The sequence below is a fragment of the Acipenser ruthenus genome, chromosome 17, assembly GCF_902713425.1.
Source record: "Acipenser ruthenus chromosome 17, fAciRut3.2 maternal haplotype, whole genome shotgun sequence".
Lineage (NCBI taxonomy): Eukaryota > Metazoa > Chordata > Actinopteri > Acipenseriformes > Acipenseridae > Acipenser > Acipenser ruthenus.
Window position 1 is genome coordinate 33270612 of NC_081205.1, and position 26606 is coordinate 33297217.

The following is a 26606-nucleotide window of genomic DNA, read 5'->3' on the forward strand; positions in this document are numbered from 1 at the left end:
GGGAAGTCTCCGGTACAGCGGTGCCCGACGACTCGTTTATAAGCGATGTTGTTTTGCTCGTTCGGTGATTATTTGGATCTGCAGTGATAGGATACTGAAGAGAGCAGGTAATGGTTGCTTGGGAAACTAAATTAATCATTAATTTTTTTTTTTTTTCATACAGATGCGTTTAAACGGGGACTTATTTAATTTTCTATAGTAACATTTTGTCTTTTTATTACGGGGGATTCAACGGTTTTTACTATTTTGATTTTCGGTCGGAGAAAGAAAATCACAATACGTGTTATTTGTTACTATGATTGGAAAATGAATTTATTGACATTTATTATCAGTAGTCTAATAATAAAAATTGTGATTTAAGTTATTCTTTTTACAATTAGAAATATAACGTTTTATTGTATTACTAATAATGATAAATGTTCTATTAGGACATATTTAAAACACACACACACACATATATATATATATATATATATATATATATATATATATATATATATATATATATATATAATATTAGTCGTTAAGCTACAGTTTGAGGCCGTTACTGTATTTTTTCTGGTATTACATTACGGGGTGGTCAGACCCAGTAGAAAATCTACTGGCAGCAGTCTTTTTGAGGTTTCCTATTACCAGTACAAATTATAATGAGCCACAAAAAGACTGTTGCCAGTTTATTAATTACTTTTAAATAAATACAGAAAAATTACATCATCTAGAACTGTTCAGATATACGCGTTACAAGTGAATAATTATTTGCTAAACTGATTCAGTATTATAGGCCTTTTCCGGTCTTGTAATCGCGTTGGCGTGTTTCTTGTATGTGTTTAATATGTTAAACTTGATATTTGTTTTAATAAACCCGCATGTAAGAACAGTAATGTAAAGAGAGATGTGTTAAGTTCAAGCAGACTGTGAAGAGACGCGTATTCCAGTGACAGATCCACGCAGGGGCCCTGCGACTCCAGGTCTAGGGAGCAGCACTGGGTTTTCGTTATCCTTATGATAGTAAGCTGCTTGCTCACTGATGAGAATGAGGAGATGGAGAGAGTCTGCTACAGGAACACCGCTACTGCAAGGCTTAGTAAAACAAGACAGGGGACAGAAAAATAGTCATACTGGAACACCTTCCTGTCCCTGGTTATTAAAACGTTACAGACCAGTCTGGTCATTTATCATGTGTAAATACTGTACGGTTTTAATACAAGGGACATACGTGTCCCACAGATGACTGTAAAAGTGATGGTAACTTTCTTCTTTTTGCAATGAGGTGCCCGAAAGAGGGTTTCCAGTGTACCGACAGGTTGGATCTTGTAATATAACTGAATCCCTGTTCGCCTTGCAGATAATTGTATGTGCAGGAGTTCAGTACAGAACACAATTAAAGAAGTTTCCCATTATGAATTGTCTGAAGTCTCAATGCAGTAAAGCAAGTTAAGTTTGCCTGCTTTTGCTTTCCTGGCAGTTGTAACTAAACCACTGAATGTGTTAATAATAAAACATCACTAAGCAGAATAAAACGGAATGGAAAATCTGCATAATAATTTGTGACCTTTCTACTACTGGTGTTTTTTTTTAAATATTTTTATTTAGCGTTTTGAGAAACCTCCCTTCACCCCCATCTATGAAACCCTGCCCTGTGTCGGTGAAGAAATATGAAAGGCATTGAACTGGGCAAAGACTATGTACTCCCCAGTCCTGGGTACAGGGGTGTGGCCAGGAGAAACACACAGGAGTGTTGTGAAACCAAGTACCAGCCTCCAAAAGCACAGGTGAGTGTGCTTCTCCACAGTGAAACCAGGTACCAGCCTCCTAAAGCACAGGTGAGTGTGCTTCTCCACAGTGAAACCGAGTACCAGCCTCCTAAAGCACAGGTGAGTGTGCTTCTCCACAGTGAAACCGAGTACCAGCCTCCTAAAGCACAGGTGAGTGTGCTTCTCCACAGTGAAACCGAGTACCAGCCTCCTAAAGCACAGGTGAGTGTGCTTCTCCACAGTGAAACCGAGTACCAGCCTCCTAAAGCACAGGTGAGTGTGCTTCTCCACAGTGAAACCGAGTACCAGCCTCCTAAAGCACAGGTGAGTGTGCTTCTCCACAGTGAAACCGAGTACCAGCCTCCTAAAGCACAGGTGAGTGTGCTTCTCCACAGTGAAACCGAGTACCAGCCTCCTAAAGCACAGGTGAGTGTGCTTCTCCACACCAGCCTCCTAAAGCACAAGCACAAAATCCGAACACATTTAGACTTTTACGGTTAACAGAATTCGAGTAAAGTTATCATGACAATATAGTTGAAGAGAAGATTGTTCTCCAATCAGGACAGTGGCACTCAGTGTGTTCAGCTATTTCAAATATACAGCAGGGCAGCCAGCCATGAAAAATCAGAGGCACTGCGGCTAAGCAACGTCTAAGAGAGCTTAAATAAATAATTGTATGAATTTAGCCGAGGCCCGTGCCTCATAGCTGGCTACGGCCTTGTACAGTACAGTACAGTACAGTGGTATATTTTGCTAGTTCTACTGTTTTGAGTATCCTGCCAGTGTCCTTCTAAAAGTAGTGCAAGCATAGTAAACTGTTATAAAGCACAGTGAGGTACAGTAAAGCTTATTAAATAACATTTAAAAAAAGGATGGCGTAACCATGGCGAAAACATGAGAATACTGCAAAGTTACTGTGCAGTTTTACCAGGGTAATAATAATAATAATAATAATAATAATAATAATAATAATTTCATATCAATCCCATTTAGATGGATGCCTAGATTGACAAGTACAAATTTTGCTCTTCCACTCCTGGCCTTTGTTCCAGCCCTGCTCTAAATTGTTCAATTCAACATTTAAACCTCCATCCAGACCCTAAGTAGTTAATTATATAGTTGCATCTGTTAAACCTGGATTGGAATGGCCCTCCAGGACTTTGATTGGACACCCCTAGACTAGTCACCTGCTTGTGTGGCACCTCCTGTGCTTTGCAGGTGTTGGAACAAGCGACTGCAGTTCAAACCCTATTATTGAGGACATGCCCTACAGACCTCCTCCTGCTGCCTCAATTCAGATTCCAGTTGTCGGTCACTGTGGTATAATTCAGAGCACCCACCGCCTGCTGTGTAATGAATGTGATTCCTGGCAGTTTAATTAGGAAGATATTATCAGATATCTGTCACAGACCCAGAGGGGGATTATCAGGCTCTCTGAAATAACACAGTGTGATGTGCCAGCTTGCAGCTGCCTTTCTCCTGAGCCTGAAGACTGAAGGATCACATCTTCTGCAGGACAGGGGCTCCTCGCAACTCCAAGTAAAGATCTATTTTTCTAACTTTAAAGTAACTCTTTTGCAACCCATTCCTTCAAAATATTTGCAGTACTGTCAGTTTTGTTTTAACATCTAGATTAAGAACCCTAGGATAATGGTTTTCCTTCTGTTGAGTCAGAAACATGGAACCTGCTCTTGTGTATCTCTTGTGCTTCTAGAGATTGAAGAAGCCACCCTTTGTGCAGCATTGCGAGCCGGTGACTGCAGTAAAGTGCTGTTGGCATGCAGCAGCTGAGTGCTGAAGCAGCCCCCCCCCCCCCCCCCACCCTTTCTTTCCTCTCTGTTCCCAATGACTCGGCAGGATCCGAATGACTCTGCCAGAGGGCATCTGTGCTTTTTTATTTTGTGTTTTTTTTTTTTTCTGCTGTTTCATTGCAGTGGCTGTCTCGTTCATGCTTCCCTAGAGACAAGACCCACTCCGTCAGCACCACCCGCTGCAGTTAGCTGATTGGTAAAGTTTCCAGGAATCACTTTATCAATGGCTGGCGAGTGTGTGTGGTGTGTTTTTTTTTTTTTTTTTTTGCACCTTTCCATTGGCTCCCGGCCTCTACCAGCAGCCAGTGGCGCTGTGTTGAAGGGCCTCCCAGGAAGCTTCAAGCTTGGTCTGTTTAACTTCGGTGTGATCCACATCCTTCCTGAGTGCTTCTGCATCAGTGTGACTGGGCATGCAGTCAGTTTACACCACTACTGCTGTGAGCTGTAAAGCAAGCACTCTAGACAACATCGCTAGAGTTCCTACAGAATTTGAATAAATAGAACTTATTACCAGATTAACAATTCCAGCTCCTGAATGTTCTCCTTTTCTTCCCATGCAGGTGGATCAGGGGCTTGTGGTTGGTTTTCATCCTGTGATGTTCTTTATGGTTCTTTACAGCGCACGTGCGTGATAGAAATAGGAATGAGCTGCAGGGCGTGCTGAACCGGTGAGGAAATCGGAGCCAGCTTGTGCTGGTGGCTTGATGTGCGTGAGAACATACCAAAGAGATCTGATCCCTGTGAAGCGCTGTCAAACGAACCAGCAAACCAGAAAGGGATGCATTGGGAATGCGTTTCGATTTGTTTGGGCCGGTGCGCATTGCAAGCTCTAGGTTGGGGAGTGCTTCCACTGTATTCAAGAGAGCAGAGAGCAGGGCACAGTGATTAGAATCCTGGCAGCATTCCTGTTTGGCTCGGACTAGGCTGTGGTTCATTGTTCATTGTGTCTGGGAAGCAGCTGAGTTGCAAAGATTATCTTCTATAGAGTGGAAGCAAGGACATCATTATCTGTCCTTGATCCTAGAATTAGCCATGCTGTTGGAACATAGTGTTGCTTATTCTTGTATTCTGTCGTTTTAGTTAAATAAGAAGTCCTCACTAAAGGAACACAATGGTAGGCTATCGGCGGACCTTTCTGAATTGAAGACAGACTGTACTGTAAAGACAGTGACTGCAGTAGAAGGTCACTGCTGGCGCTGTTCTGTAATCTCCTAAGCAGTTTGAGGCACTGTGGGTGCGCTGGTAAATACTGAATCTGTCTCTAAATGAATGATGCTCAGACTGCAGGGCATGTTTAAATCCATGCCTCCCTGCCAGCAGGCTCTCATTGGAAGCTGTGGATATTCTAGGCACAGCAGGCTGATCTGGTTTGTTTTTCTGATAGAGGGTGCCACAGGGTAGATTTTTTTTTTTTTTTTTTTTTTTTTTTTTTTTTCTTCTCTGTGGTCGAATTGCCTGTGTTTTGATTGGACTTGTAATCTGACCTTCAAATTGAACTGTATGTAGTCAGGGGCATCTTAACCTGCAAAGGCCCAGGAGCTCAGATAAACACATGACTGAAGACATGCTCTGAAAATAATTATTATTATTATTATTATTTCTTAGCAGATGCCCTTATCCAGGGCGACTTACAATTGTTACAAGATATCACATTTATACATATATCGCATTATTTATTTTTTTACATACAATTACCCATTTATACAGTTGGGTTTTTACTGAAGCAATCTAGATTAAGTACGTTGCTCAAGGGTACAGCAGCAGTGTCCCCAATCTGGGATTGAACCCACGACCCTCCGGTCAAGAGTCCAGAGCCCTAACCACTACTCCACACTTGTCATCGATCTATTGAAAAGCACCATGGTTCAGAGGAATCCAAGTATTTTAATAAGACTGCCTAAGCTTTTATATATTTCATTTTATTTTTTACTTGCAATGTCTGCAGGTGCTTACCAAACACTTTAAACTTTAACATGCTATTATAACTGCTTCTACAGTATATACCGACCTGTATCGCAGCGATGTGTGTCCGTGTTAATAAAGCAGGAATGGGTTCTGAAAGGCACATCTGGTTCCCTCTCTTTCAGAACCGCGCTGTGTGCCAGGATGCCTTGGAGACAGCGGCGCGAGCAGAGGGGCTGTCCCTGGAGCAGCTTAAAATCCTGGACGAGGAGAATCCCAAGAGCAAGTACCATCAGAGCATCAACCTGCTGAAACCATTCCGCACCACGTCCAAGTGAGTGTTCCGGGGGCGGGGCGGCGCGGAACAAGCTGCCAGGAAAAACGCTGCTTCTTGTGGCATTGCTCTTAATGCTGTAGCTGTAACAAGTAGAAATGTCCGGTGTTTGCTAAGCTGCTGGAGAGCAATGCCCAGTTTGTGTTTCCAATAGTTTGCTTCACCTGGTGTTGCACTGTAGTTTTTAGCTCCAACTGTTCTGCAATTTAGGTTGGATTCTGTAGATTTATATTTGTGTGTGTTTGTTTTTTTTTGTCTTTTGCGAAGATGTTTATACTTATTTTGATGTAATATTAATTAAGCATTTTGGAGGCCGTTCTGTACTGTAGAAGATGGGACAGATTTTAGCTATAGAGATTTCAATGCAGCACGCTGACTGTGTGTCTTCCTCTTGCAGACACAAGCACCCCGTAGACAATGCTGGCCTGTTCTCCTTAATGACATTTAACTGGCTGACTCCAGTGGCTGCCCAAGCCCATAAGAAAGGAGAGCTGAACCTCGAGGATGTCTGGGCACTGTCCAAGCTCGAGAGCTCAGAGCACAACAGCAGGAGGTAAGGCACTGGGGCTGTCCGGGTTCACACGCCCTGTTAAAAACAGTTTCTGGGAATTACAGTTTTTGGAGCTGCATGAACTGATTATTCAGGTATTGGGCTTTGCACCACAGCAAGCAGGCTCTCGCATTGAGGTGAGCAACAGCACCTTTGTGATTGAAACCGCTGAAGAAACAGCTGCTCTGAAAAGCTGCCGTCTTCGGGGTGAGCAGCAATCCAGCACAGATTCAAGAAGCTGCTGCTTTGATTTGTTTGTTTCAATTGGCACCAGCACCATTGCCCCTCACCTGGGTGTCTGTGCCTGCTTGCTGTGGAGGAGAGCTGCTTCCCGATCTTGGGCTCGTGCAGCTCTAGATCAGTTGCCCTGGTTTCTCACTGTGTTCCCCCCCTGTGCTCTGCAGGCTGGCACGGCTGTGGCAGAGTGAGCTCCGGGACTGTGGGGAGGAGGATGCCTCTCTCAGGAGGGTGGTCTGGAAGTTCTGCCGCACCAGGATTCTCATCTCTATAGTTTCCCTTATGATCACACAGCTAGCAGGCTTCACTGGACCAGTAAGTATATCCGCCCGTTTTTTTAAAACTGAACTTTGTTCAAACCCCAGAGAGTTTGTCTACGCTGGGGTTGAGGGTGGAGTGCTAAACTCGGTCTAAACCTACCTTCAGCCTTGATGAACTACATCAGTGTGGAATACACACTGCTTGCTACTTCAGGCAATGCATATAGCATGCAATCCAGGCCAGGAATGTGTGAACCACATCGGTGTCGCGTGGAGCACAAGTGTGCACGTTACAGAATCAGTGGCCTGGATGCTTGATAAGGGTAGAGGACAGTAACACACGCTGTAGGTTAGGGATTATATAGGCATCTGTACTGTGCTATTCCATACAAAGGAATGCTGTGCACAACGATGCAGAGACCGTTTCTGTGCTAGTTTTAGTACGGTTCATTTTAGTAGACCCGGTTGACAGAGATAAGTTACCTGTCAAATTAGCAGAAAGTCATTGGTATCCGTGTTCATGATTTAGTTTAGGTTGCTTGTAACCAATATTTATTTTGTTTATAGAGCAATTGCTTTATTATTGTGCCCAGAACGATGCAAAGTAATTGATACAGTGAAACCTGTGCTTTCCTCTTTTTTTTCCTTTGTTTGCAAATGCTTATTTTTTTCTTTCTTTAACATTCTTCTAAGGGCTGGTGCTTCTTGCCCCCTTGTTTGTGTTTTTTTTGTTGTGTTTTTTAATAAGTCTTATCAACTAAATGACTTGATTTCAGAATTAAGAGGTTCTGTTTCATTGGGATTTATTTAGACGCATAATAAACAAAGTAACAAAAAATAAAATAATGTGAAAGACTTTTTCCAGGTGTCTAGAGAAGTCTTTCTCCAGGTGTCAGGGTTAACACACCAAGAAGAGCTTCTGTCACTGTTTCACTCCAGGGTATGTAGTGAGTTTCTTTTCCTTCATTGTCTTGATGAACTCTTCAGAGCTGGATTCTCATTGGCACCAGAGAGAGCCCATTCCCCCAGCGTGAACCAGAACCACCCCAAATTAGAAACCACAAATCCAATAAGACAGGGTTCATTACTCTTCCATACGATCACAGACCCAGTGGATAGGATGCAGGACATTTCACTGTGGAATTAACTGTAGATTCACACGCAGGCCATCTCTTTCCCTCAGTCAGAGTTGCTTTGAACAGGGTTTTGACCCAGAGAGAGAGACTGTTAAATAGTCTTTGCAGCCCAGAGATTGAGATCACTAGGGTGTATATCCCACATAATCCATGTTTATTGTAATCTGTTCACACTCTGGTCAAACCAGCTTGTAAATCATCATCACGAAATCCATTTTAAAAAGAAACAAAACTGGAAAAATGAAGGCGTGCTGGTTTGTTTGCATGAGCATCCTAGCTTTTGCATTTTGTTTTCAATCGGAACTCGCTCTCAAGTGTAGCTGTTGTAATAGAAGAACATTGCATGAAAATCATTTTTAAATGTAATGTTAATTACACTGAAGCATTTGCAGTAGTGTTCAGGAAGGCTCTTGCTGCACCAGACTTATTATACAGAAACAGTTACGAGAGGGTAAGTGGGTGAGTTTTAAGGTTGTTCATATCTCACTGGTAAGTTATAGCAAAGCTTTCAAACTGTGACCATCCATTGAGTCTGTATAGCCAGTTCCAGATGCTCCCCCTTGGAGAGTGGGGATACAAGAGATTACATACCATGTGCAATACAATACATTTATACATACCATGTGCAATACAATACAGTTAAAGGAGTCAGACTCGCATATTTCCCAGACAGTAATTTTCAGATTTTATGTGACTTTTTCTAAGGGAAGGCCACTTGATAGCCAAGCACCCTACTGTACTGTATCTCAGTGCGTGTCACAGCGAGGCCCCTCCCTTCATTATTCCAGCTTTGTTCTGCCTCTGTCTGCTCAGATTGCAGGTGCTCTCACTGGAGAGTGGGGCGGGGGAGGTGGGGGGGGGGAGATAGACAGGGACAGAAGATGGAAGTCACTGCTGTCCCTGCAGTGGAACAAATGACAGAAGCTGTTCTTTAGAATTCACAGGATACCCGTATTCCACTGAGGGAATAAGAGGGGCGCCCAGGCAGAAACCTACTGCAAAAGCCTGAGAGGTAAGGTGACATTTATTAAACAGGAATGCTTACAGCAACCAGTTTTCTTTCTTTATTTTATATACACACTATTTATTTATGTTTTATATACTGTAGATACTTGTTTTATCTTTGCAAATCATGACCCTGTAAAATCCATATTATTTCTTTCTTTTTTTTTTTTTTTTTTACAAATATTTAATTCTGGAAGACTCCTCATCAGGAATCACTAATGTTTAAATGCTTGCTTTTGTTTTTATAACAGATGAACATTGTTGTCTGATATCAAATGTTGAGCTATTCTGTTATAAAGGTCTTGTGTGTGTTCGCCAACAACTTTATTTTTTTTGTATCCTGCCATATTTTGATATAATGGACTCTTGCTGACATCAGACCAACAGTGTTTCTAAAAGAAAGACTTGACTGTGATGTGCTTTCCTGGAAACCTGCGTATTCCTAATCTCAACAATACAATAAAGAGCCCAGGGTAACTGCCTGCCAGTCATTTTACTGTACTGAAGGAAATCTCCATCCCTGATCAATAAGATCAGTCGACTGCGGTTTTTCATACAGATCACTCAAGCAGTGGAGGGAGACCCCATGCAAAATAAGAATGCAGACTCTTCTTGATTCCAAGTGTTCTGCAAGCCTACACTTTCACATTGTGCCTGTCTATGGTTTCTGACTTTGGTCACTTGTGCAATGTCAAAGCTGGAGGAACGCAACTCCAGAAAGAACAATAGAAAAACAGCCTGCAGATCTTCTGTTTTAATATGCCAACCACCCCAGCAATACAGCAGCTTTCATTGCTTTCATTTTAGTTTGATCCCCCTGATTTAATGTCAGATTTGATGGAGTAGCCACGTGGTTGTGCTTCATGCAGACTTTTAACCAGGGAATAATAATGTGGAAATAGTGTCAAAACACTTTTCCATCTGGAATAAATACAGACTGAAACCTGTGCGTTCCAACGCGTTCAGAAAATAATGGTTTGCACCATTCTTTATCCCGCCAATGTGTCTGTAAAGTGGGTTCAAACTGCTGTGAAAATGTATGGCATGATATTTGTGACAACTGCTGTCCTGTTTATATTCTTGATTTGTTAAATCTGTTTGATCTGTTAAATTTGTACTAAAATGTTGCTCTCCACAAACCTTTATTTTTATTTTTTATAAATTGTGTTTGTTTGAAAATGCATTAGTGGATATTTTACGTGTTCTGATTCTTTTAATTTAAATATTTCAAATAAAATGTTGCTGTTGTCCTTCATTCAGTAAGTGTTGCTGCCGGTCCCTACGCGTGTGTGTGTGTGTGTGTGTGTGCGTGCGCGCTCCTGAATGTACAGGGATGAGAGGCTGCTGTTCTCCTGGTTCTGCACGTGCTGAGTAGAGGATATTATTCATGGAGGTGAGATGGGGGGAGGGGGGGCGGGATTCAATGAGATTCATCAGTTACTCTGCTGTCTTTTGTTTCTCTCTCTCTCTTTCTGATCTCTTTTTTTTTTTTTCCCTCTGTATAATAATTTAAACTGCTGATGTTTTATTTCCAGGGATAAAACAAACAAAGCCCCCTGTTGTCCTCTCCCTCCTCCTCCCCAGTCTGACTGTAGGTACAATGTCTTTCTGTCCGCACGATACAAGCCAAGCAAACTGGGAAGAATGTATTCAATAGAATGAAACCTGTCCTGCCTTTGTATGAGAAACGTTATTATGCTTGTCAGTGTTTTTCATTGTTTCTTTGTTCTTTTCAAAGGATCTTTTATAGAAACGAAAGAAAGGTAAATATGTATGTATACACACACACAGTACATCGCAGATTGCTGAGGTCGCTTTAGCAGTTTTTGTTGACTGTTCGTTCTCACAGCCATCTCTGGTTTTCTTTTTAAAGATAGAAGTTTGCTCAATTTTAGCTTCCCTGTGTAGTTTCAAATACTGATCAAAGATTTAGCAGACTCTGAAGGGAAGAAAGCCATTGTGTGTGCTTGTATTTGTTTTTTAAATTGTATAGCTGGTATTTGTAGATGTCGGCGTGTTGCGGTGGGTGAGACTCACGCCCTGTTTCTTGTCTGCCCCTCCCCTAGGCCTTCGTGGTGAAGGGTCTGCTGGAGTACACACAGCACAGCGAGCCCCGTGTCGCCTACGGCTTGCTGCTGGTTCTCGGGCTCTTCATGACGGAGGTGATCCGGTCCTGGTCTCTGGCCCTCACCTGGGCCCTTAACTACCGCACTGGCACCCGGCTCCGAGGGGCAATCCTCACCCTGGCTTTCCAGAAGATCCTCCGGCTGAAAAACATCAAGGAGAAGTCAATGGGCGAGGTAGGTACTGATGGCTACCATGTCACTGTTACTCAGGTGTGGTGTTCAGTGGTTTGGTTTCGTAGGAGGTGAAACCTAACTGCTTCTTTTGTATTTTTTTCCCAGTTGATAAACATGTGCTCCAACGACGGTCTGCGGATGTTCGAAGCTGCCGCGGTGGGGAGTTTGTTGACCGGCGGCCCGCTCATAGCAATCCTCGGGATGGTTTTTAATGTGATCGTTCTCGGACCTACAAGTTTACTGGGATCCGCGGTCTTCATTCTCTTCTACCCAGCCATGGTAAGTGGTAAGGTATTGCAATGGCTTGACTGTTTCACGGACCCTCGTCACTCTTCTGGGTAGAGCATCTCTTTGCATGCAGATCACTTTGCATGAATGCAGAAATAGTTCTTAACCTGCGGAATGCAAAAGAAAACAAAAACTGCAGCAAATGTACTGCATGTCGGGTAGCATTATGGTAAATGTGTGGTGTTTTTATGCTATGTGGCTTTGTTGCAATGAATGATTACTGACTGTCCGCGCTTACCTGAGCCTCTTTCCTGCACTCCAGATGTTTGTCTCCAGACTCACAGCCTATTTCAGAAGGAAGGGGGTCGCGGTGACAGATGAGCGGGTGCAGAAGATGAATGAAATCCTCAACTACATCAAGTTCATAAAGATGTATGCCTGGGTGAAAGCGTTTTCCCAGGCTGTGCAGAGTAAGTGTGTGTTCAGTTTACCTCTGCAGCTGCTTGGTGACCTATAAAAAGAATTGGGTCTTGTGGCTGTCTGTTCATCCCCTGTCAGAAATCTGTTATCTTTATTCCACGTGTGAATTTCTACTAGAACATTTTAAAATCCTGTGCATTCCCTTCCTCTCTGTGCAAAGATGTGCTGCTAACATTACCAATGTTCCAATCCAATCTGCATTCCATTCTAATGTTATCCCTGTTGATACGTTTATAGTGGAGGCGGTTGTGGGTGTGTCACAATTGACATTATCTCAGTTATTCCAAATACTTTACTATGATACTAAAACCTAATTTGCTTACCTCATGACATCTAGCTCTTTAAATACCGCTTATTCAGTGTCCATTAACCTATTAGATCAGTCTGCAGTGTTTTGCGTCGTGCACAATGCTGTAGTTTTGAACTCGCAGTGGGGTGTGTGTGTGTGACTTGCTCCCCCCTCTCCCGTTGTAGAGATCCGCGAGGAGGAGCGGAGGATCCTGGAGCGTGCCGGGTACTTCCAGAGCATCACGGTGGGGGTTGCTCCCATCGTGGTGGTGATTGCCAGCGTGGCTACCTTCTCCGTGCACATGCTGCTGGGCTATGACCTCACCGCAGCCCAGGTACTGAATAAAGACAAGGGGGGCAGTGATCCCAACAGTGACGGATCTTAATACCTCTGCTCTCAAACTTCAGAACTGGAGACCATTCAAATGTACTGCATAGAAATCTATGGATAGATCTATATGTACTGTAGATCAAATATATACACAGCAGCAAACAGTCCAGTGTACCATTCAAGAGTGTGTGTGTGTGTGTGTGTGGTTTTGTTGGTTAAATATTTGTTCATATTTCTTTCTTTTCCAGGCCTTCACTGTTGTGACGGTCTTCAATGCCATGACGTTCGCTCTCAAAGTAACCCCCTTCTCTGTGAAGTCTCTGTCCGAGGCCTCCGTGGCTGTAGACAGGTTTAAGGTAAGACACCTTTCACACCTTCTTTCACTGACCAGTGTCTCTGTGTCAAAGTACTTCACCAGGTAATAACAGCACTTCAGATTTGGATGCATCTTTATCATTCACTTGTAATAGGTAGTAATTTAATTCCATACAACTGCAGGTATCTCTTTCAAATCTTGACATTGTAGAGGTGGGAACTTCAAATTAAAGATACGTTTTGAGTACTCAAATGCTGGACTAGTAAAAGTCATGGGTCATTTATTTTCCTTTTTGTAATTTTGCTGGCTGGAATAACAATACATAAAACTACTTGAAATGGGAACCAAGCTAAGACTGCCATTTAAGGTTACGGTGAATTTGAGTTTGCATTGCTTTTTTATTCATGCTGCTGGCAGGCAGGACACTAGTTGTATCGTACTGTAGGGATGAACTGCGCTTTGCTGGGGTGTCACGCTGCGCATTGCTGGGGTGTCACGCTGCACATTGCTGGGGTGTCACGCTGCGCATTGCTGGGGTATCGTGCTGCAGCTAGCATTGGCTGCAAGGACCTTTCACCCATATCCCATTATTTCTTTTTGCAAGGACATTCACAAACTGCTGTTTTAATTAATAGTTTTGTTTGCTTCCTCGAGACCCTCCGGGATTAGTCTAATACTCTGAAGAATTCTATGTAACGTACTTGTGTGTGGCTTTTTTATTTTTTATTAATCCTGCAGAATATTTTAGTTAAAGCGAGTAACACACGAATAAACAGCTCGTAAAGCACAGTAAAAGCATGGGGACGGCATTGGGCAAAAGCAGAGCCGAGTTGCAAACAATAAGCCTCTGTATTATTTACCTGTTTTGCTGCAGTGAGGCTGACCTACTTTTACAATGCAGCATTCATATTTTGCTACAGAGTACAGAACTGCATCCATGCAGAGGAGGCTTGCACAAGTTAAATGTGCGCCTCATCCACACCAAGAGGGTTTTGTTCTTATTTGTTAAGCTAGTCAACTTCATGAAGCTGACTGTGAGTTTAAAAGGGGCGGGGGTGTTCAGGGGATTCATCGGGTCTGAAGAGTACATGATGGGTGCCACTCTTGTAGCTTTACAGCAAATCAAATACAGAACCGATCGAATACAGAACAGCCATGACTCCTTCTCAGCGAGTGCTGGAACAGCCTGTTATATCTGGTCAGATCATCTTCACCAAGAAACCTTGAGGTTCACATGAGGACAAAAGAATTGGATGAGGGAAACAAATCGTGGTCCTCTGCGCGTTTTACAATTTTATATAGATATTTCTCTTCCCTTTACAAACCTCTGATATCCTGTGCTCACTACAGTTGATTCTTTGCACTAGCCAGAGGCAAATAAATCTGAATAGATTGTAATAGATAACTGTACCTGTAAAAAACAAACATTTTAAATATGCTTACCAGAAATGTTTTAATGCCTTTTATTTGTAATCCATGGTTTCATCAAACTCCATGACCTGTTCCTTGTGAAGTAGGCTCAACTCTACAGTCCTGTGTATTGGAGACAACCCATTTACATCATTAATAATTACCATTTACACATTTTAAGAATTGGAATTTTAAAAAATGGCTGGTTCCACCATAACTGTTAAAACGTTTGCAACACAATCCTGAAAAAAGCTTGGCACTGAAGTGAGTCTCTTGGGCTTTTTCTCACAGCTTTGCACTTGAAATCAGTAAGCAGCTCACAGGTATGGTCCCTGGAACCAGTCTCCACTAATGAGCTGTGTTTTGCCCTTCAGCAGCAGCTCTCCTCCCTCTTATCCTGACACTGTGTTTTTCTGCCTGTGCCACTGGCATGTCCCCACACATAAGCTGTTGTGTCTTTGCACCTCTCTCACAACCCCTGTTCAGAGTTTATTTCTAATGGAGGAGGTTCAGATCATAAGGACAAAGCCATCGAACCCCCTCAATGCCATAGAGCTGACAGGCGCCAGCCTGGCGTGGGACACGTCCAGCACCAGCGCCTACCCCACGCCCAAGGGCACCCCGAAACTGAAGAAAGACAAGGGCAAGAGGAGAGACCGGAAGAGGCAGGAGGAAGAGGAGGAGGAGGAGGAGAAGGCGCAGGGGAAGCAGGGAGTGCTGGCTGAGCAGAAAGGACAGCTGCTGCTGGACAGTGACGAGCAGCACAGCCCAGGGGATGAGAACAAGGTGATCCAGAGCATCAGCCTGCGACTGCAGAGGACTCTGCACTGCATCGAGCTCTCCATCGAGGAGGTGAGGGAACTGTACTACAGCACCCAGCTACCGGGGGCATTCAAGTGCTGCACCTACACTGTGAAATAGAATTGTTGTTATTTTATAGGTTTTGTTTTATGTCCCCTTTCTATTTGCCTAGTGTGTGGTGGTGGTGTGTGTGTGTTTTTTTTTTTTTTTTTTAATATTCAGGTTTTACGTGGTGTTTTATTCTATGTTTCTAACAGATTCTTGTGGGTTTTTATCTCAAATTAGGGGAAGCTGGTTGGGATCTGTGGCAGTGTGGGGAGTGGAAAGACCTCTCTGATTTCAGCCATATTGGGGCAGGTAAGAAAAAAAAATCCTGCAGATTTTCACGATAGGGTTTTTGGTTGAAAAGGGAGTGAGCTGCACGGCTGAGTCGTGTCCTGTGTGTCCGCCCCTGTGTAGATGACCCTGCTGGACGGCAGTATCGCTGTGAACGGGGACTTTGCCTACGTGGCTCAGCAGGCCTGGATCTTCAACTCCTCCCTGAGAGACAACATCCTGTTTGGGAAGGAGTATGAGGAGGACAGGTAACGAGGGGCGGTGAGACTGCCACAGTTCCTACAGCAGAGAATTGATGGACAGCTGGAGCAGATATAGCCTATAAAAACAAACTCTTTTTCAGTTCCAGAATTTCCACATGAATGTGCTTTCCTTCCCTATACAGGTACAATACAGTGCTGAGTGCTTGCTGTCTGAGAACTGACCTGGCCATCCTCCCCAATGGTGACCTGACGGAGGTGAGTATCACTCACTGACAGGACAGTACTCTGTGCAGCAGGGGTGGCTAGTCACAGTCCTGCAGGGCCACTCTTGCTGTGCAGCACACCGCAGGAGGACCCGACTTCACCTGTGTCTGGTGTGTGTGTGTGTGCAGGTCGGGGAGCGTGGAGCTAACCTGAGTGGGGGGCAGAGGCAGCGCATCAGCCTGGCCAGGGCTCTGTACAGCGACCGCGCCATCTACATACTGGACGACCCCCTGAGCGCACTCGACGCACACGTGGGCAACCACATCTTCAACAACGCCATCAAGAAGCAGCTGAAGCAGAAAACCATCCTGTTTGTCACTCACCAGCTCCAGGTATTCACAAGGAGTCTTACTGCTGCCCGCCATTTGTTTGTAATGTTGCTGTTGCTGTTGCTGTTGCTGCTGCAGCTGCTGCTTGCCCATCCTGAAATGAGACTCGGGTCTCTGAGTAACCATTCCCTGTTCTCTTTCTAATAAATAACGGCACGTATTCCAGGGATGGGAACAAGACTCCTATTGCATAGCAGTCCCCCCCCCCCCCCCCCCCCCATTCCAGTTACTACACGCTTGATTAGCCAGAGTGTATAGGTAACAAGCTCCATTTGTGTCTTATTGAACTTATTGTAAAACCAGAAATGGATCGAGCTGCTATGCAGTGGGAGTCTTATTTCCATCCCTGCATTAGAGCCGACAGAGCCACGGCATGGACGAGGTTAACAGTGTCCCTCCCTGTCTGTCTGTCTGCAGTACCTGGTGGACTGTGATGAGGTGATCTTCATGAAGGATGGCAGCATCACAGAGAAGGGAACCCATGAGGATCTGATGGGTCTGAATGGGGATTATGCTGCCATGTTTAACAACCTGCAGCTGGGAGAGGCCCCTCACATTGAGGTAGGATACATGCTATTGTGTTACTCATACTCTCTGTGAATACAGTTTTAAATTGAAGGTTAATTGTTTTTGAATGCATGTATTACTGGGAGAAACAACAGCAAATTAAGATGTTTGCCTCTGGCAGATAAACAACAAGAAGAACACCAACTCCCTGAAGAAGCCCCCAGAGAAAGGACCCAAGGCTGGGTCTGTGAAGAAGGAGAAGACGGTTAAGAAAGATGATGGTACGAGTCTCTCGGTACCTCCCTCTTGTGTGGTGTGTGTGTATATAAGTTCCTGAATTCACCCAGGAGCAAGCATGTGGGTAGGATATTGGGAAGGCGCGATGCCAAGCTTCCACAAACCCTGCTGACACTTTTGCCCCGCCCCCAGGTCAGCTGATGCTGGTGGAGGAGAAAGGCACGGGCTCCGTGCCCTGGTCTGTGTACGGAGCCTACATCCAGGCATCTGGGGGCCCCGTGGCCTTCCTGCTCATCCTGGCTCTCTTTGTGCTCAACGTGGGCAGCACCGCCTTTAGCAACTGGTGGCTGAGCTACTGGATCAAGCAGGGCAGCGGGGTAAGAGCGCAGGACTTCAGCCTTGATTTAAGAATAACCTTGTTGGCATGTAATAAAATCACAGAGAGAGTTCATTCTGTGTTTATTAACCAGGGGATTTTACCCATTGTGACGGAGGCCTCATTTACAGGGGGGTCCTGGAAAACATATGTACAGCAGATAGGAGAATCTGTTAGAAACCCAGTCCGGTGTCCTGTGCTAAACTTTTTTAATCTGGTTGTGTAGAACACGTCTGTGTTGCTGGGCAATGACACGGTGCTGAGTGACAGCATGAAGGATAACCCCCACATGCAGTACTACGCCGGTATCTACACCCTCTCCATGGTCCTCATGCTGCTTCTGAAGTTTGTGCGTGGGATTGCCTTCGTCAAGGTACGCTACCCAGCACTGCCTGTGCCCTGGGGTGCAGTGCCAGGAGTCTGAGCCAACCGCAGCTGATGCGTTCCTAATAGAGAAGTAATGTTTAACATTTCAGGTTTTACTACAGGCTTGATTTAGCCTCAGCGTATAGGTAGCACGCTCAGGTGAGTCTTAGTAAACTCATTGGTAGGAATGGATCAAACTGCTAGGCAATGGGAGCCTTAATTCCATCCCTGCATGTGCACCGATTAACTCCAGATATTATTCAGTATGCTGGCAAGGCCTTCAACTGAATGCAATCTGGAACAGTGGAATCCTTGGAGTATTTATTGGTGGTATAAAATAAAAATGATTTGCTGTTCGCTAATCAATACAAACCAAAAGTTATCGTTGAGAATCCTTTTTTTTTTTTTTTTTTAAACGCAGTTTTAATATGATCTGTTCTTGCATTGTGCTTGACCTGTGTGATTTAAGAATGTGTAATGTGATTACTCAGGGCACACTCCGGGCCTCCACCAGACTCCATGATGCGCTGTTCCGTAAGATTCTGCGCAGTCCCATGAAGTTCTTTGACACGACCCCCGCGGGGCGCATTCTCAACCGCTTCTCAAAAGACATGGACGAAGGTAAGACGCAGCCCTGGGGGAACGATGAACAGGTGCAGGGACTGAAAGGATAAGATTGGGGAGTTTGTTTAATAATCAAAACATCACGCTTGATCCCTGTACCACCTTGCTGTTTTGTGAATGCGTGCGATCTGGTCTGCTTCCCTGCTCCACAGTGGACACCCGGCTGCCCTTCCAGGCTGAGATGTTCATTCAGAATGTCATCCTGGTGGTCTTCTGCCTGGGCGTCATCGGCTACGTGTTCCCCTGGTTTCTCGTGGCGGTCGGGCCCCTGTTCATCCTCTTCATCATCCTGCACATCGTCTCCAGGTAAGGCATCAGGATCTCCCTCCATTGCGTTGAGCCTGTGAAACGCACTGCACGCTTTGGGCAACATTTCAGGCCACTTGTCGTGGGGGCAGCGATTTTTGAGTGTTATTTTCACCCTGTGAATCGTTCAGTCAATAGTTTCAGTTACTTCGTGAGAGTTGCTTGAAAATGCACCCCTACAGCTAAAAACGTTACCAGAAGCTGCCTCATGTTCTTTAGTGCAGACAGGCTGCACCAGATAAAGCCCTGAACCCCCCCCCCCCTTATTTTCATTGCAGGGTTTTCATCAGAGAGCTGAAGCGTCTGGATAACATCACCCAGTCTCCCTTCCTGTCGCACATCACCTCCAGCATCCAGGGGCTCACCACTATCCACGCTTACAACAAGGGAGCGGAGTTCCTGCACAGGTCAGTGTTTACCGGGTCTGCTCCACAGCTCTCCCTGTCCCTGCATATCCACTGCACTCCCCATTTAATTATATTCAAAGATAGAAACTGTTTACGTGAACTCTGCTGTGTACGAGAAGTTCTCTGCCAATATGTTGGAAATAAGACTCCTGTTGCATAAGTTCCAGGTTTTACTAAAAGCTTGATTAGCCACAGTGTACATGTAACAAACTCAGGTGTGTTCTACTAAACTTGTAGTAAAACCAGGTGTGGCTCAAGTTGCTATGCAATGGGAGTCTTATTTCCATCCCTGGGATATTCCGGTTCTCGCATGCCTTTCCTTGTCTCTGCCCCCTCTCAGGTACCAGGAGCTGCTGGATGATAACCAGGCTCCCTTCTACCTGTTCAACTGTGCCATGCGCTGGCTGGCAGTGAGGCTGGACATCATCAGCGTGGCTCTGATCAGCATCACGGGCCTCATGATCGTTCTCATGCACGGGCAGATCCCTCCAGCATACGCAGGGCTCGCCATCTCCTACGCAGTGCAGGTCAGTGGGGACACTCGACCCTCCTCCCGGACACGCGGAGCCAGGGAATAGTCTACTGTGTGCTGAATTAAACATTTACATATTGTGCTGTGTACATATGCCCTTATAAAAGTTTACCACAGTAAATTTGCAGTTTTCCCATGGTTATACTATGCATGCATTTAGTATGGTTTGCCATGATTTTTAATATGGTTTCATATACCTCCCAGGGCTTTACAATGCATACAGTTTCTATGCTTTTACTGTGGTAAACTTTAAGGGTACATGCTCCTCAAGATGCTTAATGTTCATGTTGTAACACTGCCAGTAAATGCACACCCTGTCAGAGAAGCTGTACAACCTGCTACCTGCTTTATATTTCATTACTGCAGCTCACAGGCCTCTTCCAGTTCACTGTGCGGCTAGCCTCGGAGACAGAGGCGCGATTCACTTCTGTGGAGAGAATAAACCATTATATAAAGGTATGTGTTGGCTTTTTTATTATATCTAGATATCTGATTTAATATAGTGTTTGATTGACGCCAGGGGCCGGTTTTTTAAAACTCTGGTAATCGGATTTCCGCATCTGATCTGGATTATATCGTGAAATGGGGTTTTTCAAAACATCGAAATGCGATCAGGATTACTGTGACTCTGGATTTTGTTTTGGTAATCCGGTCACGATTTTAAATGTTTCAATTGGGTTTAGCTTTTAAATGATCATAGAACATTGTCATAGCAAACGTACACTGTCCAAATCGAGTGTTATAGCATTTACATATTTTAAGTTTTTTGTATCCATGCAAGCAAAAAGGAAAACATGTATTTAGTGGTATAGCTTTAATAAACAAGCTCATCTGAGAGATGCTGGACTCCCAACCGACGAGGAAGACGATGAAGAAGATGTCTAAAAACGCAACCTTTTTTCAAAAGTTTTATTTTTATTTAATTTAGTTATTTAATTCTTGCTAAGTAGGCATAAATAAAATAACCTTTATTTGCATGTGTTATATGTGCACCAACATTAAAAGTGATTTGTTAAAAATAATATAAAACAAAATTAAATAGTTGTGTATTACTCATTATTACCACAATCTTATTTCTTTTGTTAAATTAGGTTATATCATAAATAATGGCCTCTTAAACTAGCCTACTTCAAAAAACTGGGTTTCGTAATTGTGATTATTTGTTATCTGGATAAATGTAATGCAGCAGTGACATTTTCTGAAAAACCGGATCAAAACGATCCAGATGAAAGTAATCTCGATCACAAAATATAGGACTACAGAATCTGGATCACTGTTATCCAGATTACAAGAGTAGAAGAACCTCGCTTGTGTGACTCTCTCTCTCTCGCACGCGCAGTCTCTAGCTCTGGAGGCTCCTGCCCGCATTAAGAACAAGGCTCCCCCCAAGGGCTGGCCCCACGAAGGGGAGATCGTCTTTGACAACACCGAGATGAGGTACCGCGAGAACCTGCCCCTGGTCCTCAAGAAAGTGTCCTTCACCATCAGGGCCAAGGAGAAGATCGGCATCGTGGGACGCACAGGCTCAGGTCTGTCGCGTGGCCTCTTGGATTTCAGCAGTGTTTTTAATTGAGCTCATTGTTAGGGATGTGCTGTTTTATTACAATGGCATTCTAGCCATTGAAGAAGATGTGAAGAGAAAGTGTAAACGTTGGTGTAACAGCAGGGGTGCAGTGACGCGTGCTGGGTGTGTGTGTTTCAGGGAAGTCCTCTCTGGGTGTGGTTCTGTTCCGGCTGGTGGAGCCCTGTGGCGGATCCATTAAGATCGATGGGGTGAACATCAATGAGATCGGGCTGGCAGACCTGCGCAGCAAGCTCTCCATCATCCCCCAGGAACCTGTGCTGTTCAGTGGCACGGTCAGGTACCAAACATCCACACAGAGGCTGTTTTAATTGTGTAACTGCGGCCAGTGTGGTGGCTCTGGATAAACCTCCTCAAACAGCATTCCATAGCTGGGGATAGCTGAGCGGTTTTTCCAGTTAATCTTTGCAACCACAATTCAGTTTCCTACAAGACAAACTGATCGCATCAATGCACACTCATTCAGTATAACCCTTCACTAGTCTACAGAACCCTTCTGGTTATGGACTGGGATCTGGGCTATCCAGAGTGACTTGCTTTTCCCCCCCAAAGTTTCCTGAAGACATTTCAGGATATATCTGCTGTATAAAGATAGAGATATAGAATGTGGTTTGTTGGTTTTCTTAAGAAGCACGGTTCTGTGAGATGTTGACAGGTTTTATTTATTTTATTTTTTCTGCCTCCAGGTCTAACCTGGATCCCTTCAAACAGTACAATGAGGAGCAGGTCTGGGACGCCCTGGAGAGGACCCACATGAAGGAGTGTGTAAGTGTGCATGTAAACTTGGAACGTTTTAGAAAAGAATGATGTCTAGCTGTAGTTTTCATGGGAAGAATGCTGGAAGAGCTGCATATGGTTCTGTTTTTGGGGAGCCAGCGGTCTGCAGCTATAGCAGGGATGGAAATAAGACTCCTATTGCACAGCAGTTTCACCCATTCCAGGTTTTAATACGAGCTTGAATAGCCCACAGTGTATAGGTACCGAGCTCTGGGGTTGTCTTACTAAAGTCATAGTGAAATCAGGAGTGGATCAGACTATGAGTCTATTTCAATGGGAGTCTATTTCCATCCCTGTATAATAACATGGTGCTCCCCTCTCCCTTCCAGATTGTTCAGCTGCCCCTGAAGCTGGACTCGGAGGTGGTGGAGAACGGGGAGAATTTCTCGGTGGGAGAGAGACAGCTGCTGTCCGTGGCCCGTGCTCTGCTGCGCTGCTGTAAGGTGAGGAGAGGAGGGGAGGGAGCAGGCAGAGTCACACTGGAGGATTCATTAGAGTCCCAGTGTACAGAGGCACAGTCACACTGGAGGATTCATTAGAGTCCCAGTGTACAGAGACAGTTTAGGAGCGGTGTATCCCAGGGGGTTGATGAGGGTAGGATGCCTATAATATGTTCTTGCAGGTTATGGATGGGAAATGATATACTGTGCTGTAAAAATAATTAGAGGTGTTTTAATAGCGAAGGGTCTAAACGTTACTGATGTGCTAAATGTTTTGAAATCTTGCCTAAACATTTAACCATTGTCAAACATGCAGGCCGAGTCTAGGTGTTAGGCTTGGTGTTTACATGTCCTGGAGTGTGCAGCGTCGGTCCATTTTATATTCAGTATTTCATAGTATGCAGTATGTGTGGTACACATGCAATCTTGTACACAGATATGTGCTGCAGTGGTTTATGAAATGGTGATCGAGGGGTTGTTTTTATAATGGCTTTTCTGATTTTGTTACAAACACTCACCATATGTTAAAAGTTGAATCCTGAAGTTTGAATGTACAGGAAGTTAAATGAAATAATAATGTGGTGTTGACAGGGAGTAAGACTCTGTGTATTCTCAGATTTTGATCCTAGACGAGGCGACGGCGGCTATGGACTCGGAGACGGACTCTCTGATCCAGGAGACGATCCGCGAGGCGTTCGAGGACTGCACCACGCTGACCATCGCCCACCGCCTGCAGACCGTGCTGAGCTGTGACCGCATCATGGTGCTCAACCAGGGAGAGGTATCGGACTAGATCACCGGGAGACTCGCTCCATTCCGGACCAGTGCAGTTTAACATGCACGCACACCTTCAAAGCATGCTCATTGCTTACCTGTGTTGTACTCTGCACAGTTTACAAGTTGTTTTATACGCACACCAGTTGGGGCAAACAGCCTTTGTTTGTTTGTTTGTTTAGTTTTTACCAGACAATAATATTTATTTTTTGACTGGCTGTGTTTGTTTTCAAATTCAGATTATGTGTCCCGTAAGTCCTGGTGTATTTTAAATAGCAGCCAGGGATGGAAATAAGACTCCCGTTGCATAGCAGTTTGATCCACTCCTGGTTGCACAATGAGTTAAAGAGGACACAGCTGTGGCTAATCGAGCTTGTATTAAAACCTGGAATGGGTGAAACTGCTGTGCAATAGGAGTCTTATTTCCATCCCATTTGCTAATAATAATAATAATAATAATAATAAAAGCAATTCTGTCTTTTCTTCAGGTTGTGGAATTTGACGAGCCCTCCAACCTTTTAGCCAATGAAAACTCTCGATTCTGCGCCATGCTGGCTGCTGTGGATAACAAGATGACAGTGAGGGGCTGAAGGGCATGACCCGAGCCGTGCAGAAACGCGACGGAATGAGAAGGACCCTGTGTACCCGGGAATGGAAATCTTTCTCTTGCCAGTAGAGCGGATTCCTGTCCTTGAGACTCTGCACAGCCTTGTCATGCCTTCCTGTTAGCCCCTGTGAAGGGGCGGGTGTGTTACACTGTGTGTGGAGGAGGGACCCCCAAGTCTCGTCATGACACAGACGCCTGTTTATAGAGCAAACTGTTTTTCTTGTATGTTTTAATACTAAATGCACTCCTATAAATAACGTGGTTCAGGGAACCGTAGATATAAAAAAAGAAGCATAATCCATGTATCTGTAGATGCACACACACAATATGTATGTATATAGAATATAAATATATATATATATATATATATATATATTACTGTGAAAATGTTTTAATTTGTACTTTTTCATTTGGGTACTGTGTTTCACAGTGTTGTACAGTTTTTATCATGTACTTGTACAGCCTCACTGTACTGGAATGTGTTTACTAGATGGCTGCGAGAGGCAGGTTTAATGTCATGCTCGACAGTCTTTTCTTTTCCCGTGCTTCTGAAATATTTCTATCTGATAATGTTGTTTTGAATGTCCTTCATCACATGCCAGGGGACAGTGCAGTTGAAATGTTTCCCATGCTGCAGTGATCAGACAGCCAGGGGGAGGTATGGCTAGCACCCAGGAGGGTCAGCTGGACTGGGGAAAGAGAAGGAAGGTGGGGTTTGAGGGTTCCTGTCTGCTCCAATGGGACTGGGGCACATGGAGAAAGTGGGAGTTACCCCTTCTCCCTTCGTTTTAAAGATTCTTGTGTTTTTTAAATCCTGGCTTGCGGTCAGGTTCCTGCTCAGAGGAGGTATTTCATCACATTCCCTGACTCAAGAGCAGCTGTTTAATGAAGGCAATCCTATCGGTTCAATGTATCAGCAGTGTGCCATGCAGCGGAGCAATGTCTCTGCGTCCTGCTAAGAAGCGTGACTCAATCGAGTGGCATTTCGGGTGTGATTTTGCTGGGTCTTTGCTGTGGAGCCTTGTACAGTTATCTAATAATCTGTGTTTGTTTTTGATGTTGCCACTTTTTCTTCGGTGCTCATTGAAACCTCCGCATTGGGTTACACTACCATCTGCTGGTGATCAGCCTGTCACTGCATGTCAGGTGCTTGTTTCAATATACTTTATTAGCCAGTCTGGACCTCACTGACCCTTTCCTAATTATTGTGGGACTCGGCTTTACAACAGTCCATTGATAAGTGTGAAGAGAGATCTGCCGCCTGTTTGTGTTGCCATGGAAACTGTCTGCTGACTCTGTTCTGTGGGACCAGCAGCCCCCTAAAGGATCGCTTCTAGAATAGTGATGGTTTCTGGGACAGTCTGGTGAAAGAGTTTTTTTTTTTTTTTTTTTTTACTTCCATTGACATATTTTTGATAGCCTTAGCATGACTGCATACATGCCTTGTAGAGGGAAAGGTGGGGACAAGGGAGAGGAAATCTATACAATGTTTAATAAAACTATTTTTGAGTTTATCCAGACTTTTCGGTTTGTGCATTTGTTTTGTAAACAAGATGTATTATTAATACTTCTAATAATTCACATACATGTCAAAGGAAACAAATCATCATCTTCAGATTGACTGTTTTTAAGACCCTAGTTCTCTTTTTTTTTTTTTTTTTTTTAAGTGAACTCATTCTGCATGAAGACTCCCGCATTTATAAGCAATGTTAATGATACGGGTGCTGCACTGAGATTACAGGGTGTGGTCAGCTTGGAGACCAGAACTGTCATCAACAGGACCTCACTGTAGTGGCTTCAGAATTATAAAGGACAAGGGTCTACAACAGTGGTACTTTAACTCTATCTCTCGAGATGCAATCCAGCCTTGGTCTTTATTCCAACCAGGTCCTAAATGAGTTAATTGCCTCTTAGTAACTTCAATTAACTACATTAGAACCTGCTTGGAGTAAAAACCTGGACTGGATCTTGAGGGCCAGAGTCGAGTACCACTGGTCTACAAGATGAGCATATTTACTATGGAACTACCATAGAGGGTATGGTGGCTGATGCAAACTCGTTTATTATCACGTTCTGATTTTATTCCACCCCCACCCCCATGTCCTCGATAGCAAATCCTGTGTAGGCCCACTTGTGTCATTTATTCCTACTTTGAGCGAGTCATCAATGTGCTGGGGCTGGCACAATAAAAAATCATTTAAAAAATGGAACAAAGTAGGTACCAGGGGTCGGTAACCTGTCCATACACACACACGGAATTGTATAGAACTTCTGTTTTGTTTGTCCGTCACCACTCGACAGGGCGCCATCCCCTTAAAATTACATTTAAAAAACAAGAAGAATTGCATTAGTGAGCCTACACAGGCTTTCAGTCCACTATTCTAGTGCAGAGCCTGGGAGCTAATAGCACACACAGTCAGGAAAGGTCCCCGGTCAGCCCATGGAAGTTTGGCTCAGTAATATTTTGTGTTTAAAGATCTCTTTACTGATAGATGAGGGGGCGTGTGAGAATTATCTGTCAGACGGCTGCTGTTTCACTTGGGGCACCGCACACATGAGCTTGTGGTTTGCGTCTGGATAAAAGAGCCAGCCAGTACAAGCCACAGGAATTCACTCCGAGAACAGAAAAGGGTGGCTGGGACATGCAAACAAAGACAACCACAGTATCGGGTGGTTTGGTTTTACAAGAGACACATCCAAAGACAGCCCTGCTTTCAATTTCACAAACATTGTGTTACAATATATTCATTTATTTAGAAACTCAGTTTCAGTACAGTAGAATATTACAGTAATGCC

General features: G+C 44.2%; 1 protein-coding gene across 2 annotated transcripts; it reads left to right on the top strand.

Annotated features, from left to right (window-relative positions):
- Nucleotides 1–25330, top strand: LOC117423606 (ATP-binding cassette sub-family C member 5-like). Of its 2 annotated transcripts, XM_034039668.3 has the most exons (30): nt 1–107; nt 1594–1772; nt 5653–5801; nt 6199–6354; nt 6756–6903; nt 11056–11289; nt 11395–11568; nt 11840–11987; nt 12472–12620; nt 12865–12972; nt 14829–15194; nt 15429–15500; nt 15603–15727; nt 15865–15937; nt 16075–16278; nt 16693–16836; nt 16964–17063; nt 17212–17396; nt 17622–17768; nt 18253–18382; nt 18538–18691; nt 18970–19098; nt 19439–19625; nt 19997–20086; nt 20970–21159; nt 21333–21492; nt 21899–21977; nt 22319–22432; nt 23046–23210; nt 23692–25330. In XM_034039668.3, exons 2-30 carry the CDS (start codon nt 1656–1658, stop codon nt 23791–23793), a joined length of 4299 nt encoding a protein of 1432 aa, XP_033895559.3. In that variant the 5' UTR covers nt 1–107; nt 1594–1655; the 3' UTR covers nt 23794–25330. The 2 variants fall into 2 exon arrangements, with proteins under 2 accessions (XP_033895559.3, XP_058846425.1); XM_058990442.1 differs by lacking the exons at nt 1–107; nt 1594–1772; nt 5653–5801; ... (4 more) ...; nt 11840–11987; nt 12472–12620 and having other exon boundaries at nt 12872–12972; nt 14720–15194.
- The last annotated feature ends 1276 nt before the right edge of the window (nt 25331–26606 follow it).

What these genes read in the sequence shown, in the direction of transcription:
- LOC117423606 (XM_034039668.3), top strand. Translation starts at nt 1,656, where the DNA reads ATGAAAGGCATTGAACTGGGCAAAGACTATGTACTCCCCAGTCCTGGG. An exon ending in ATGACCTCACCGCAGCCCAG is followed by an intron (nt 12,621 to 12,864) that starts GTACTGAATAAA and finishes TTTCTTTTCCAG; the next exon opens with GCCTTCACTGTTGTGACGGT. An exon ending in TTTCAGCCATATTGGGGCAG is followed by an intron (nt 15,501 to 15,602) that starts GTAAGAAAAAAA and finishes GCCCCTGTGTAG; the next exon opens with ATGACCCTGCTGGACGGCAG.